The sequence below is a fragment of the Taudactylus pleione genome, unplaced genomic scaffold (genome assembly GCF_031769625.1).
Source record: "Taudactylus pleione unplaced genomic scaffold, aTauple2 ptg000156l, whole genome shotgun sequence".
Lineage (NCBI taxonomy): Eukaryota > Metazoa > Chordata > Amphibia > Anura > Myobatrachidae > Taudactylus > Taudactylus pleione.
The window spans coordinates 13,266,987-13,282,972 of record NW_028284558.1 but is presented as its reverse complement, the minus strand read 5'-3'; the positions used below and the strand labels follow the sequence as shown (position 1 = coordinate 13,282,972).

The following is a 15,986-nucleotide window of genomic DNA, read 5'->3' as shown; positions in this document are numbered from 1 at the left end:
CCCACCACTCACACCAATGTCACTGTATACCCTGTGCACAGACTGCTATGTAGCCTATCCTATTCACCCACCACTCACACCAATGTCACTGTGTGCCCTGTGCACAGACTGCTATGTAGCCTATCCTATTCACCCACCACTCACACCAATGTCACTGTGTGCCCTGTGCACAGATTGCTATGTAGCCTATCCTATTCACCCACCACTCACACCAATGTGCACAGACTGCTATGTAGCCTATCCTATTCACCCACCACTCACACCAATGTCACTGTGTGCCCTGTGCACAGACTGCTATGTAGCCTATCCTAATCACCCACCACTCACACCAATGTCACTGTATGCCCTGTGCACAGATTGCTATGTAGCCTATCCTATTCACCCACCACTCACACCAATGTGCACAGACTGCTATGTAGCCTATCCTATTCACCCACCACTCACACCAATGTCACTGTGTGCCCTGTGCACAGATTGCTATGTAGCCTATCCTATTCACCCACCACTCACACCAATGTGCACAGACTGCTATGTAGCCTATCCTATTCACCCACCACTCACACCAATGTCACTGTGTGCCCTGTGCACAGACAGCTATGTAGCCTATCCTAATCACCCACCACTCACACCAATGTCACTGTATGCCCTGTGCACAGACTGCTATGTAGCCTATCCTATTCACACACCACTCACACGAATATCACTGTGTGCCCTGTGCACACTGCTATGTAGCCTATCCTACTCACCCACCACTCACACCAATGTCACTGTGTGCCCTGTGCACAGACTGCTATGTAGCCTATCCTATTCACCCACCACTCACACCTATGTCACTGTGTGCCCTGTGCACAGACTGCTATGTAGCCTATCCTATTCACCCACCACTCACACCAATGTCACTGTGTGCCCTGTGCACAGACTGCTATGTAGCCTATCCTATTCACTCACACCAATGTCACTGTGTGCCCTGTGCAGATTGCTATGTAGCCTATCCTATTCACCCACCACTCACACCGATGTCACTGTATGTTCTTTGCACAGACTGCTATGTAACCTATCCTATTCACCCACCACTCACACCAATGTCACTGTGTGCTCTGTGCACAGACTGCTATGTAGCCTATCCTATTCACCCACCACTCACACCGATGTCACTGTATGCCCTGTGCACAGACTGCTATGTAGCCTATCCTACTCACCCACCACTCACACCAATGTCACTGTATGCCCTGTGCACAGACTGCTATGTAGCCTATCCTATTCACCCACCACTCACACCAATGTCACTGTGTGCCCTGTGCACAGACTGCTATATAGCCTATCCTATTCACCCACCACTCACACCAGTGTCACTGTGTGTCCTGTGCATAGACTGCTATGTAGCCTATCCTATTCACCCACCACTCGCACCAATGTGCACAGACTGCTATGTAGCCTATCCTACTCATCCACCACTCACACCAATGTCACTGTGTGCCCTGTGCACACTGCTATGTAGCCTATGCTATTCACCCACCACTCACACCAATGTCACTGTGTGCCCTGTGCACAGACTGCTATGTAGCCTATCCTATTCACCTACCACTCACACCGATGTCACTTTATGCCCTGTGCACAGACTGCTATGTAGCCTATCCTATTCACCCACCACTCACACCAATGTCACTGTGTGCCCTGTGCACAGACTGCTATGTAGCCTATCCTACTCACCCACCACTCACACCAATGTCACTGAATACCCTGTGCACAGACTGCTATGTAGCCTATCCTATTCACCCACCACTCACACCAATGTCACTGTGTGCCCTGTGCACAGACTGCTATGTAGCCTATCCTATTCACCCACCACTCACACCAATGTCACTGTGTGCCCTGTGCACAGATTGCTATGTAGCCTATCCTATTCACCCACCACTCACACCAATGTGCACAGACTGCTATGTAGCCTATCCTATTCACCCACCACTCACACCAATGTCACTGTGTGCCCTGTGCACAGACTGCTATGTAGCCTATCCTAATCACCCACCACTCACACCAATGTTACTGTATGCCCTGTGCACAGACTGCTATGTAGCCTATCCTAATCACCCACCACTCACACCAATGTCACGGTATGCCCTGTGCACAGACTGCTATGTAGCCTATCCTATTCACACACCACTCACACGAATATCACTGTGTGCCCTGTGCACAGGCTGCTATGTAGCCTATCCTATTCACCCACCTCTCACACCAATGTCACTGTGTGCCCTGTGCACAGACTGCTATGTAGCCTATCCTATTCACCCACCACTCACACCAATGTCACTGTGTGTCCTGTGCATAGAGTGCTATGTAGCCTATCCTATTCACCCACCACTCACACCAATGTGCACAGGCTGCTATGTAGCCTATCATATTCACCCACCACTCACACCAATGTCACTGTGTGCCCTGTGCACAAACTGCTATGTAGTCTATCATATTCACCCACCACTCACACCAATATCACTCTGTGCCCTGTGCACAGACTGCTATGTAGCCTATCCTATTCACCCACCACTCACACCAATGTCACTGTGTGCCCTGTGCACAGACTGCTATGTAGCCTATCCTATTCACCTACCACTCTCACCGATGTCACTTTATGCCCTGTGCACAGACTGCTATGTAGCCTATCCTATTCACCCACCACTCACACCAATGTCACTGTGTGTCCTGTGCACAGACTGCTATGTAGCCTATCCTACTCACCCACCACTCACACCAATGTCACTGTATACCCTGTGCACAGACTGCTATGTAGCCTATCCTATTCACCCACCACTCACACCAATGTCACTGTGTGCCCTGTGCACAGACTGCTATGTAGCCTATCCTATTCACCCACCACTCACACCAATGTCACTGTGTGCCCTGTGCACAGATTGCTATGTAGCCTATCCTATTCACCCACCACTCACACCAATGTGCACAGACTGCTATGTAGCCTATCCTATTCACCCACCACTCACACCAATGTCACTGTGTGCCCTGTGCACAGACTGCTATGTAGCCTATCCTAATCACCCACCACTCACACCAATGTCACTGTATGCCCTGTGCACAGATTGCTATGTAGCCTATCCTATTCACCCACCACTCACACCAATGTGCACAGACTGCTATGTAGCCTATCCTATTCACCCACCACTCACACCAATGTCACTGTGTGCCCTGTGCACAGATTGCTATGTAGCCTATCCTATTCACCCACCAATCACACCAATGTGCACAGACTGCTATGTAGCCTATCCTAATCACCCACCACTCACACCAATGTCACTGTATGCCCTGTGCACAGATTGCTATGTAGCCTATCCTATTCACCCACCACTCACACCAATGTGCACAGACTGCTATGTAGCCTATCCTATTCACCCACCACTCACACCAATGTCACTGTGTGCCCTGTGCACAGATTGCTATGTAGCCTATCCTATTCACCCACCACTCACACCAATGTGCACAGACTGCTATGTAGCCTATCCTATTCACCCACCACTCACACCAATGTCACTGTGTGCCCTGTGCACAGACAGCTATGTAGCCTATCCTAATCACCCACCACTCACACCAATGTCACTGTATGCCCTGTGCACAGACTGCTATGTAGCCTATCCTATTCACACACCACTCACACGAATATCACTGTGTGCCCTGTGCACACTGCTATGTAGCCTATCCTACTCACCCACCACTCACACCAATGTCACTGTGTGCCCTGTGCACAGACTGCTATGTAGCCTATCCTATTCACCCACCACTCACACCTATGTCACTGTGTGCCCTGTGCACAGACTGCTATGTAGCCTATCCTATTCACCCACCACTCACACCAATGTCACTGTGTGCCCTGTGCACAGACTGCTATGTAGCCTATCCTATTCACTCACACCAATGTCACTGTGTGCCCTGTGCAGATTGCTATGTAGCCTATCCTATTCACCCACCACTCACACCGATGTCACTGTATGTTCTTTGCACAGACTGCTATGTAACCTATCCTATTCACCCACCACTCACACCAATGTCACTGTGTGCTCTGTGCACAGACTGCTATGTAGCCTATCCTATTCACCCACCACTCACACCGATGTCACTGTATGCCCTGTGCACAGACTGCTATGTAGCCTATCCTACTCACCCACCACTCACACCAATGTCACTGTATGCCCTGTGCACAGACTGCTATGTAGCCTATCCTATTCACCCACCACTCACACCAATGTCACTGTGTGCCCTGTGCACAGACTGCTATATAGCCTATCCTATTCACCCACCACTCACACCAGTGTCACTGTGTGTCCTGTGCATAGACTGCTATGTAGCCTATCCTATTCACCCACCACTCGCACCAATGTGCACAGACTGCTATGTAGCCTATCCTACTCATCCACCACTCACACCAATGTCACTGTGTGCCCTGTGCACACTGCTATGTAGCCTATGCTATTCACCCACCACTCACACCAATGTCACTGTGTGCCCTGTGCACAGACTGCTATGTAGCCTATCCTATTCACCTACCACTCACACCGATGTCACTTTATGCCCTGTGCACAGACTGCTATGTAGCCTATCCTATTCACCCACCACTCACACCAATGTCACTGTGTGCCCTGTGCACAGACTGCTATGTAGCCTATCCTACTCACCCACCACTCACACCAATGTCACTGAATACCCTGTGCACAGACTGCTATGTAGCCTATCCTATTCACCCACCACTCACACCAATGTCACTGTGTGCCCTGTGCACAGACTGCTATGTAGCCTATCCTATTCACCCACCACTCACACCAATGTCACTGTGTGCCCTGTGCACAGATTGCTATGTAGCCTATCCTATTCACCCACCACTCACACCAATGTGCACAGACTGCTATGTAGCCTATCCTATTCACCCACCACTCACACCAATGTCACTGTGTGCCCTGTGCACAGACTGCTATGTAGCCTATCCTAATCACCCACCACTCACACCAATGTTACTGTATGCCCTGTGCACAGACTGCTATGTAGCCTATCCTAATCAGCCACCACTCACACCAATGTCACGGTATGCCCTGTGCACAGACTGCTATGTAGCCTATCCTATTCACACACCACTCACACGAATATCACTGTGTGCCCTGTGCACAGGCTGCTATGTAGCCTATCCTATTCACCCACCTCTCACACCAATGTCACTGTGTGCCCTGTGCACAGACTGCTATGTAGCCTATCCTATTCACCCACCACTCACACCAATGTCACTGTGTGTCCTGTGCATAGAGTGCTATGTAGCCTATCCTATTCACCCACCACTCACACCAATGTGCACAGGCTGCTATGTAGCCTATCATATTCACCCACCACTCACACCAATGTCACTGTGTGCCCTGTGCACAAACTGCTATGTAGTCTATCATATTCACCCACCACTCACACCAATATCACTGTGTGCCCTGTGCACAGACTGCTATGTAGCCTATCCTATTCACCCACCACTCACACCAATGTCACTGTGTGCCCTGTGCACAGACTGCTATGTAGCCTATCCTATTCACCTACCACTCTCACCGATGTCACTTTATGCCCTGTGCACAGACTGCTATGTAGCCTATCCTATTCACCCACCACTCACACCAATGTCACTGTGTGTCCTGTGCACAGACTGCTATGTAGCCTATCCTACTCACCCACCACTCACACCAATGTCACTGTATACCCTGTGCACAGACTGCTATGTAGCCTATCCTATTCACCCACCACTCACACCAATGTCACTGTGTGCCCTGTGCACAGACTGCTATGTAGCCTATCCTATTCACCCACCACTCACACCAATGTCACTGTGTGCCCTGTGCACAGATTGCTATGTAGCCTATCCTATTCACCCACCACTCACACCAATGTGCACAGACTGCTATGTAGCCTATCCTATTCACCCACCACTCACACCAATGTCACTGTGTGCCCTGTGCACAGACTGCTATGTAGCCTATCCTAATCACCCACCACTCACACCAATGTCACTGTATGCCCTGTGCACAGATTGCTATGTAGCCTATCCTATTCACCCACCACTCACACCAATGTGCACAGACTGCTATGTAGCCTATCCTATTCACCCACCACTCACACCAATGTCACTGTGTGCCCTGTGCACAGATTGCTATGTAGCCTATCCTATTCACCCACCAATCACACCAATGTGCACAGACTGCTATGTAGCCTATCCTATTCACCCACCACTCACACCAATGTCACTGTGTGCCCTGTGCACAGACAGCTATGTAGCCTATCCTAATCACCCACCACTCACACCAATGTCACTGTATGCCCTGTGCACAGACTGCTATGTAGCCTATCCTATTCACACACCACTCACACGAATATCACTGTGTGCCCTGTGCACACTGCTATGTAGCCTATCCTACTCACCCACCACTCACACCAATGTCACTGTGTGCCCTGTGCACAGACTGCTATGTAGCCTATCCTATTCACCCACCACTCACACCTATGTCACTGTGTGCCCTGTGCACAGACTGCTATGTAGCCTATCCTATTCACCCACCACTCACACCAATGTCACTGTGTGCCCTGTGCACAGACTGCTATGTAGCCTATCCTATTCACTCACACCAATGTCACTGTGTGCCCTGTGCAGATTGCTATGTAGCCTATCCTATTCACCCACCACTCACACCGATGTCACTGTATGTTCTTTGCACAGACTGCTATGTAACCTATCCTATTCACCCACCACTCACACCAATGTCACTGTGTGCTCTGTGCACAGACTGCTATGTAGCCTATCCTATTCACCTACCACTCACACCGATGTCACTGTATGCCCTGTGCACAGACTGCTATGTAGCCTATCCTACTCACCCACCACTCACACCAATGTCACTGTATGCCCTGTGCACAGACTGCTATGTAGCCTATCCTATTCACCCACCACTCACACCAATGTCACTGTGTGCCCTGTGCACAGACTGCTATATAGCCTATCCTATTCACCCACCACTCACACCAGTGTCACTGTGTGTCCTGTGCATAGACTGCTATGTAGCCTATCCTATTCACCCACCACTCGCACCAATGTGCACAGACTGCTATGTAGCCTATCCTACTCATCCACCACTCACACCAATGTCACTGTGTGCCCTGTGCACACTGCTATGTAGCCTATGCTATTCACCCACCACTCACACCAATGTCACTGTGTGCCCTGTGCACAGACTGCTATGTAGCCTATCCTATTCACCTACCACTCACACCGATGTCACTTTATGCCCTGTGCACAGACTGCTATGTAGCCTATCCTATTCACCCACCACTCACACCAATGTCACTGTGTGCCCTGTGCACAGACTGCTATGTAGCCTATCCTACTCACCCACCACTCACACCAATGTCACTGAATACCCTGTGCACAGACTGCTATGTAGCCTATCCTATTCACCCACCACTCACACCAATGTCACTGTGTGCCCTGTGCACAGACTGCTATGTAGCCTATCCTAATCACCCACCACTCACACCAATGTTACTGTATGCCCTGTGCACAGACTGCTATGTAGCCTATCCTAATCACCCACCACTCACACCAATGTCACGGTATGCCCTGTGCACAGACTGCTATGTAGCCTATCCTATTCACACACCACTCACACGAATATCACTGTGTGCCCTGTGCACAGGCTGCTATGTAGCCTATCCTATTCACCCACCTCTCACACCAATGTCACTGTGTGCCCTGTGCACAGACTGCTATGTAGCCTATCCTATTCACCCACCACTCACACCAATGTCACTGTGTGTCCTGTGCATAGAGTGCTATGTAGCCTATCCTATTCACCCACCACTCACACCAATGTGCACAGGCTGCTATGTAGCCTATCATATTCACCCACCACTCACACCAATGTCACTGTGTGCCCTGTGCACAAACTGCTATGTAGTCTATCATATTCACCCACCACTCACACCAATATCACTGTGTGCCCTGTGCACAGACTGCTATGTAGCCTATCCTATTCACCCACCTCTCACACCAATGTCACTGTGTGCCCTGTGCACAGACTGCTATGTAGCCTTTACTATTCACCCACCACTCACACCAATGTCACTGTGTGCCCTGTGCACAGACTGCTATGTAGCCTATCCTATTCACCCACCACTCACACAAATGTGCACAGACTGCTATGTAGGCTATCCTACTCACCCACCACTCACACCAATGTCAGTGTATGCCCTGTGTACAGACTGCTATGTAGCCTAGCCTATTCACCCACCACTCACACCAATGTCACTGTGTGCCCTGTGCACAGACTGCTATGTAGCCTATCCTATTCACCCACCTCTCACACCAATGTCACTGTGTGCCCTGTGCACAGACTGCTAAGTAGCCTATCCTATTCACCCACCACTCACACCAATGTGCACAGACTGCTATGTAGCCTATCCTACTCATCCACCACTCACAGCAATGTCACTGTGTGCCCTGTGCACACTGCTATGTAGCCTATCCTGTTCACCCACCACTCACACCAATGTCACTGTGTGCCCTGTGCACAGACTGCTATGTAGCCTATCCTATTCACCTACCACTCACACTGATGTCACTTTATGCCCTGTGCACAGACTGCTATGTAGCCTATCCTATTCACCCACCACTCACACCAATGTCACTGTGTGCCCTGTGCACAGACTGCTATGTAGCCTATCCTACTCACCCACCACTCACACCAATGTCACTGTATACCCTGTGCACAGACTGCTATGTAGCCTATCCTATTCACCCACCACTCACACCAATGTCACTGTGGGCCCTGTGCACAGACTGCTATGTAGCCTATCCTATTCACCCACCACTCACACCAATGTCACTGTGTGCCCTGTGCACAGATTGCTATGTAGCCTATCCTATTCACCCACCACTCACACCAATGTGCACAGACTGCTATGTAGCCTATCCTATTCACCCACCACTCACAGCAATGTCACTGTGTGCCCTGTGCACAGACTGCTATGTAGCCTATCCTAATCACCCACCACTCACACCAATGTCACTGTATGCCCTGTGCACAGACAGCTATGTAGCCTATCCTAATCACCCACCACTCACACCAATGTCACTGTGTGCCCTGTGCACAGACTGCTATGTAGCCTTTACTATTCACCCACCACTCACACCAATGTCACTGTGTGCCCTGTGCACAGACTGCTATGTAGCCTATCCTATTCACCCACCACTCACACCAATGTGCACAGACTGCTATGTAGGCTATCCTACTCACCCACCACTCACACCAATGTCAGTGTATGCCCTGTGTACAGACTGCTATGTAGCCTAGCCTATTCACCCACCGCTCACACCAATGTCACTGTGTGCCCTGTGCACACACTGCTATGTAGCCTATCCTATTCACCCACCTCTCACACCAATGTCACTGTGTGCCCTGTGCACAGACTGCTAAGTAGCGTATCCTAATCACCCACCACTCACACCAATGTCACTGTGTGTCCTGTGCACAGACTACTATGTAGCCTATCCTATTCACCCACCACTCATACCAATGTGCACAGACTGCTATGTAGCCTATCCTATTCACCCACCACTCACACCAATGTCACTGTGTGCCTGTGCACAGACTGCTGTGTAGCCTATCCTATTCACCCACCACTCACACCAATGTCACTGTGTGCCTGTGCACAGACTGCTATGTAGCCTATCCTATTCAGTTGAACACGGGCCGAAAGCACCTCTCTCCCCACCCCTTACCGGCCGCACGCATGGTACCACACCTACCTCTTACATTGATTATGTCAATACATTTTGTTTTTGTTATTGCTCAGATTGGTGAAAGATATAAAAAAAATACAAACACAACGATTTTTTGAACGATTATCGATAACGATATAGTTTATTGTTCAATTGTTGAAAAAATTGTTCACTTTCTGAGTTAAAACAATGAACGATTATCGTTCATGCGCTTTCACGTTTGTAGTTTGTAGTTCAGTCAGACTGACCAACTCAACGATCAGTAAGGGAATATGCAAAAATCTTTATAGTTAAAAAAAAAATCGTTCATTACATTTAGTAAATAAACGATTTTAGTAAACGATTTTCGTTCATTTTTCCCTTGAAAAAATTAATGAAAATCGTTTACTAAAATCGTTCATTTACTAAATTGTTGTGTGTATGCAGCTAAACTGTTATATTGTGGTGACAGATGTATACAAATAATGTCTAAATTTTCAGGTCCCAATGGAGCGGAATGCCAGTGTCCTTCAGCTGGCAGCTGGTATCTGGCAAACAATAACAAGGACTGTATTGTAGACAATTCCACAAGGTGCCAGAGTGGGCAGTTCACCTGTCTTAATGGGCGCTGCATTCCAGAAAGATGGAAATGTGACAATGACAATGACTGCCGGGACGGAAGTGATGAACTGGAACGTGTATGTGGTGCGTTAAATAAGCCTCCGATTTTTTTAAATTTTTTTTACAGGTTCTTTTTATTCATTCTGCAAAAAAAATACATATATACTGTATAAGTACATAGAACATATTACACCAAGACTATCTAATTAGTACTTTGCACTTCACCATGATGTTGTTTGTAGCCTTTAAATTCAAACCAGTGTTTCAATAAAGGCTGTCAGTCAGGTCATCAGTCAGTGTTGGTTAGAAAAAAACATATTATTGGAATCCCTCTCTCTGAGCCAGCCCAGCCCTTACCTATAAAAAATGGAAATTACCAACAGGTTGGATACAGGCGCTGAAATGGACTGTCAATTCCGAGCTACTACTGAATAGGGCTAGTCAGGGCTAGTCAGGCTTATAAAATATATACATGAAACAGAGTGCCTGATTCAGACCCGCTCGCGATCGCTATGCGCTCGCAAGCGGGTAGATGGTGGTCCAGTGGCGGGTCGATGGTGGCCCAGTGCACCTGCTCCATCGTGCGCATGTGCAAGACCCGGATAGTGACGGGCAAACCGTCGCTCCGGGTCTCGTACCAAAGGGGGGGTGCTGTCGATGTTGTGTGCTGTCGATTATAAAAAGCAATATATTGCTTTTTATAATTCTTTTCATTAAGTTTTTTTATGAAACAAGACGTTTATTAATATCATCAAAAGCGCTTCTACCAGGGCCGGATTAACAATGGGGCGGGTGGAGCTCCAGCTCCAGGCCACCCCATGAAAATAGGCCCACAGGACCTACTGCAGTGCATGCTGTGTTGACAGGGAAACATTTATTTTCTGTCACCAGTCCACTACAGCGTTTCTGAAGCCCCGTCCATCCTGCAGGATTATCTCCCATTCCTTCCACCCCCGCCCGTTACCTGAAGCCCCGCTCATAGCTCCGCCCCCAGACTGTCTGAAACTCCGCCTCCAGGCAGGCCGACAGTGCATTGTGAGTTGCACTAAGCCCCAACCCCCGAATCGTGTTAAGCTCCGCCCCAGATAGCGTTAAGCTCCGCCCCCTTCATCTGTATACCGAGATGCTCAAAACTCTGCCCCTGGGTTTTCTAAAGCCCAGCCATTGACCCCTCACCCCACCTTGGCAACTAACCTGGCACACTGCAGCCGGACACTAGTGAGAAAACTCTGAAAAGTGTACATAAACAGAGGTGGGTGTAATGTCTGTGTCTGTCTATCTATCTATCTATCTATAGAGGTATATATATATAGATATATTGTAATGTGTATATAATATATATGTATGTAAATGTGTATATATGTATATATTTGTATTTATGTATGTCTAAACATGTGTTTATAGTATTTGTATATATGTGTGTGTGTGTGTGTGTGTGTATATATATGCATGTATGTGTATATATATTTCTACTTCAGGGTCCATAGGGGGTCCACAGGGTTGACCTTGGGGTATAGCTGGATCTGGATCCACGGGCACCACGCAGTTAAAGCTTTGCTGCTCCCAGGATGCACTTGGGTCCGTCCTCCTCTATACCCCGCCCCCGACCACAGGCACCTCAGTTTTAGTTGGTGCCCGGCCGGAGTCGGGTCACCCTGTGCAGTGGGGCTGCATAAGCAGCCCCTAAGCTTTATTTTTTTTTTAAAAAAAAGATTTTATTATTTTATTTTTACTATCTTCAGAGCGGCAGCATCAGACTGTCCATCTGGACATCCACGCTGCCGCTCCAACAGCCCCGCTGGCGCTGCGACGCCGGTACTGATCCAGGGATCGCAGCGGGACCCCGGAGTCAGCACTAGTGTGGCTCCGGGACCTCCCAAGGACTGCTGCCGGACTCAAGGGGCCAGGTAAGCTGCGTGCAGCGCTGTCAGCGCTGCGCGCGGGTATAATGCAGTCTTGTAGCCGCCGGTCTCCTGGGGACAGACCAGCGGCGCTAGTAGCGGCGGCGGGCTCCCCCACTATGTGGAATACCCCGCGTGTCTGCTGACCTCCAGGGTGTAAGACCGGCGGGGAACCGGCTTCCCTGGGGGTTTCATACTAGCAGGGGAGGCAGCCTTCCCTGCTTCAGTGCTCCTCCCCTCAGCCCAGCGCGCCTTCTCTCAAGCGTGCTGGCGTCGCTGGGCTGTTATCTCCTGGCCACTCCTCCTCTGTGCTCTCCGGCGGCCATCTTCAGGCAGCATCGCAGAGCTCCCAGGCAGGCTTGCAGTGGACCAGTCCCCCTGCGTACCTCTCCCCTGATCAGGACGGTGTTCGCAGCGCTATAGCCCTCCCAGACACTGAATCTGGGAGGTTGATTGTAGCGGAAGGTGCAGTGAGTAATACTTCTCTGCATGGTATGTGACTTTTGCTAGTGCTGCTGTCTGTGTTTTTTTTCTACTTACTGTCAGCTTTTTACCTATCCCTTTCCTTCTCCTACGGCCCGCAGGTGCATGGGGGAGGGGTGTTCTTTCTGTGTAACCTCACTTATATAAATCTACGTATTTGTGAGGTCCGTCACATACTGCGGTGTGCTCCTCAGTACCATATTGTGGGCTGTTTGGGTTGCATACTTGGGAGTGTGTGGGTGTTATACGCCTTACCTCGTTTCGGTGAGACACTTTTACTGCAAAAAAAGTTTATGTCATGTCTGATGAGGGGAATGAGCGCTCCGAGGCTCCTGTGTTGTTTTCCTGCCGACGCTGTTCAGCAGGAGTTGACGGGGCAGATTTGTCTCAGGATGGTCTGTGCGGGCGGTGCCAGTTGGTACCTGGACCCTCTAAACCCCCGGTGGCGCAGGATCCTCCGTGGGCGATGTTTACGCAAGTGCTGGCGTCAATCGCGGACCGACTTGCGGTCCCGACTGCAGCCCCTTCTAGGGCGTTGCCCCAGCCTACCATCCCCCGTTCCCCGGGTGTGACTCGTCTGGTGCAGTCTCCTCCCAGGTCTCAGACTGTGGGTCCTTATGCGGGTTTTCCGGTATACGTGCAATCCCCCACAGTGCCGCAGCAGTCGATGGTACCTTTTCAGGGGTATCCTCAGGCAGTACCCCCGCCTTGGGTGGACATCCTCTCCAGCTCTGTTCAGAGTCTGGCGGCTTCGTCATCGGCTTTTCAAAATATGTTGCACAGTGATTTGCCCCCACGGGCGTCCAAGCGTTCCGTTCCGGCTTCACTGGCAGCTCAGTTCACGGACGTGTCTTCGGATGATGGGGAGATCCATGAAGACTCTGACTCGGATGCCAGGGCCCAGGAGGTGGAGGCTAAGTCTTCCATTAATGTGCCGGCATTGGTTAGGGCAGTGCGGGCCATCCTTCACATTGAGGAGGATGTGCCCGCCCCCAGGTCAAAATACTCAAATTTTAAAAAGGCCAAGGTAGCTTAGACGGTTTTTCCCCTGTCCGATCAATTGACGGATCATATGGCAGGGGCCTGGCAGTTGCCCAGCAAGAGGTTCCAACCGCAGAAGCAGTTGGCTTCGAACTATCCGTTTCCGGAGGCTCATTGCAGGAAGTGGGAAACTCCTCCAGCGGTGGATTCCCACGTTACCCGCTTAATTAAAAGCGCTACGCTGCCTTTGCCGTTTATCTCCTCCCTGAAAGATCCCACGGACAGGAAGGTGGAGATGTTTTGGAGGATACCTTGCCGGAAGATGCTCCGGAGATCCAGAGAGCGTTGATAGGTCAAATGAGGGATGCGGCTTCCTACATTGGGGAAGCATCGTTAGATGCAAGCCTGCTAACCTCTCGGGTGTCGGCTGCAGCTGTGTCGGCGCGTTGGTCCTTGTGGCTGAGGTCTTGGAGAGCTGACGCTGACTCCAAAAAGGGGCTGGAGGCCTTACCTTTTAATGGGGAGTTGCTTTTTGGTCCAGACTTGGACAAAATTGTGGACACTCTGGCTAAGTCTAAATCAGCCTTCCACCCTTCGGCTTCTGCTCCTACCAAGGTACGGAGCTCTGCTTTTCGGTCCTTTCGGGTTCAGGGCAAGGCCAAAGGTCAGTCCTTCCCGAGGCAGTTGACGACCAAGGCCGCTTCTAAGCCCAAGAAGCAGGCCTGGAGTGCCAGGCGCCCTCCTTCCAAGCAGGAAGATAAACCTTCTGACTGATGGGACGGGCCTCACTCTGGGGGACCCCAGAGTGGGAGGCCGACTTCTTCTATATGCCCAGTGCTGGCACAATACCACCACGGATGCCTGGGTTCGAGAAGTGGTCTCCCAGGGGTACGCCCTGTCTTTTCGGCACAGACCGCCCCACCAGTTTTTCTGCATGAGTCCTTCTCAGGATACGACCAAGTCCTTACAGATTCAAGAAGCTATAGAGTCCTTGCTGACAGCAGGGGTCATTGTTCCCATTCCTCAGTTACAACGAGGGACGGGGTACTATTCTTCTCTGTTTCTGGTGTGGAAACCCAATGGTTCTCATTGCCCTATCCTCAACTTGAAGTCTCTGAACAAATTCCTCAGAATTCCCAAGTTCAGGATGGAAACGTTACGTTCCATCATTCTGGCGATGGAACCGGGGGATTACATGGTGTCCCTGGATATCCAGGACACCTACCTCCATGTTCCGATAGCACCTTCGCACCAGCGGTATCTGAGGTTCGCTATCCTTCAACACCATTACCAGTTCCGGGCGCTACCCTTTGGTCTCTCCACGGCACCGAGGGTGTTCACGAAGATTATGGCGGTCATGGCCGCACATCTTCGGAACCAGAATGTACGGCTGCTACCGTATCTGGATGACCTCCTGTTGCTGGCGAGCTCCCTGGAGGTAATGCTTCAACATCTCCACTTGACGATCGCTTGCCTGCAAGCGCACGGGTGGCTGATAAATTGGAAAAAGTCCTCCCTGATTCCATCTCAGCGGATGGTTCATTTGGGAGCCCTGCTGGATTCTCGTCAGCAAAGGATCTTCCTGACCCCGGAGAAGGTCTCCTCCCTGCAGCTGAGGATACACAGTTGCTTGAGCAGTTGCCGCCTGTCGGTCCATTCGGCTATGAGGGTTCTGGGCTCCATGGTGTCAACATTCGACATGGTGGAATTTGCCCAGTTCCATTCCCGGCCCCTGCAGGGGCTGATTCTATCGGAATGGAACGGGTTACCTCACCGGATCCGCTCTCACTTGCTGGTGTTGTCCCCGGAGGTTCGGCAGTCTTTGGCTTGGTGGCTTCAGACAGCTCATCTGGTCGAGGGGCGCCCCTTTTGGATCCCGGACTGGGTCTTGCTCACGACGGATGCCAGTCTTCGGGGTTGGGGGGCAGTGACCGGCTCGTTGTCACTTCAGGGTCGTTGGTCTGCGGAAGAAGCTCTTCTTCCCATCAACATTCTGGAACTGCGGGCAGTTTATCGGGCCCTGCAGTCGTCCGGTCCCGCTCTTCACGGAAGGGCGGTTCAGGTGCAGTCCGACAACGCCACCACGGTGGCGTATATCAACCACCAAGGAGGAACTCGCAGTCGGGCAGCGATGTCGGAGGTGTCTCGCATCCTTGCTTGGGCGGAGTGTCACATTCCAGCGATCTCGGCAGTCTTCATTCCCGGAGTCCTCAATTGGG

The 15,986-nt window shown here is 50.6% G+C and overlaps 1 protein-coding gene across 1 annotated transcript in view; it reads left to right on the top strand.

Moving 5' to 3' along the window:
- The window catches only part of LRP2 (LDL receptor related protein 2), a 310,836-nt gene that overhangs the window by 189,088 nt on the left and 105,762 nt on the right, over positions 1–15,986 (top strand). The window contains exon 44 of the mRNA XM_088474855.1: positions 10,283–10,486. Within this exon, the coding sequence (XP_088330981.1) occupies positions 10,283–10,486 (204 nt within the window). The remainder of the gene's footprint in view (positions 1–10,282; positions 10,487–15,986) is intronic.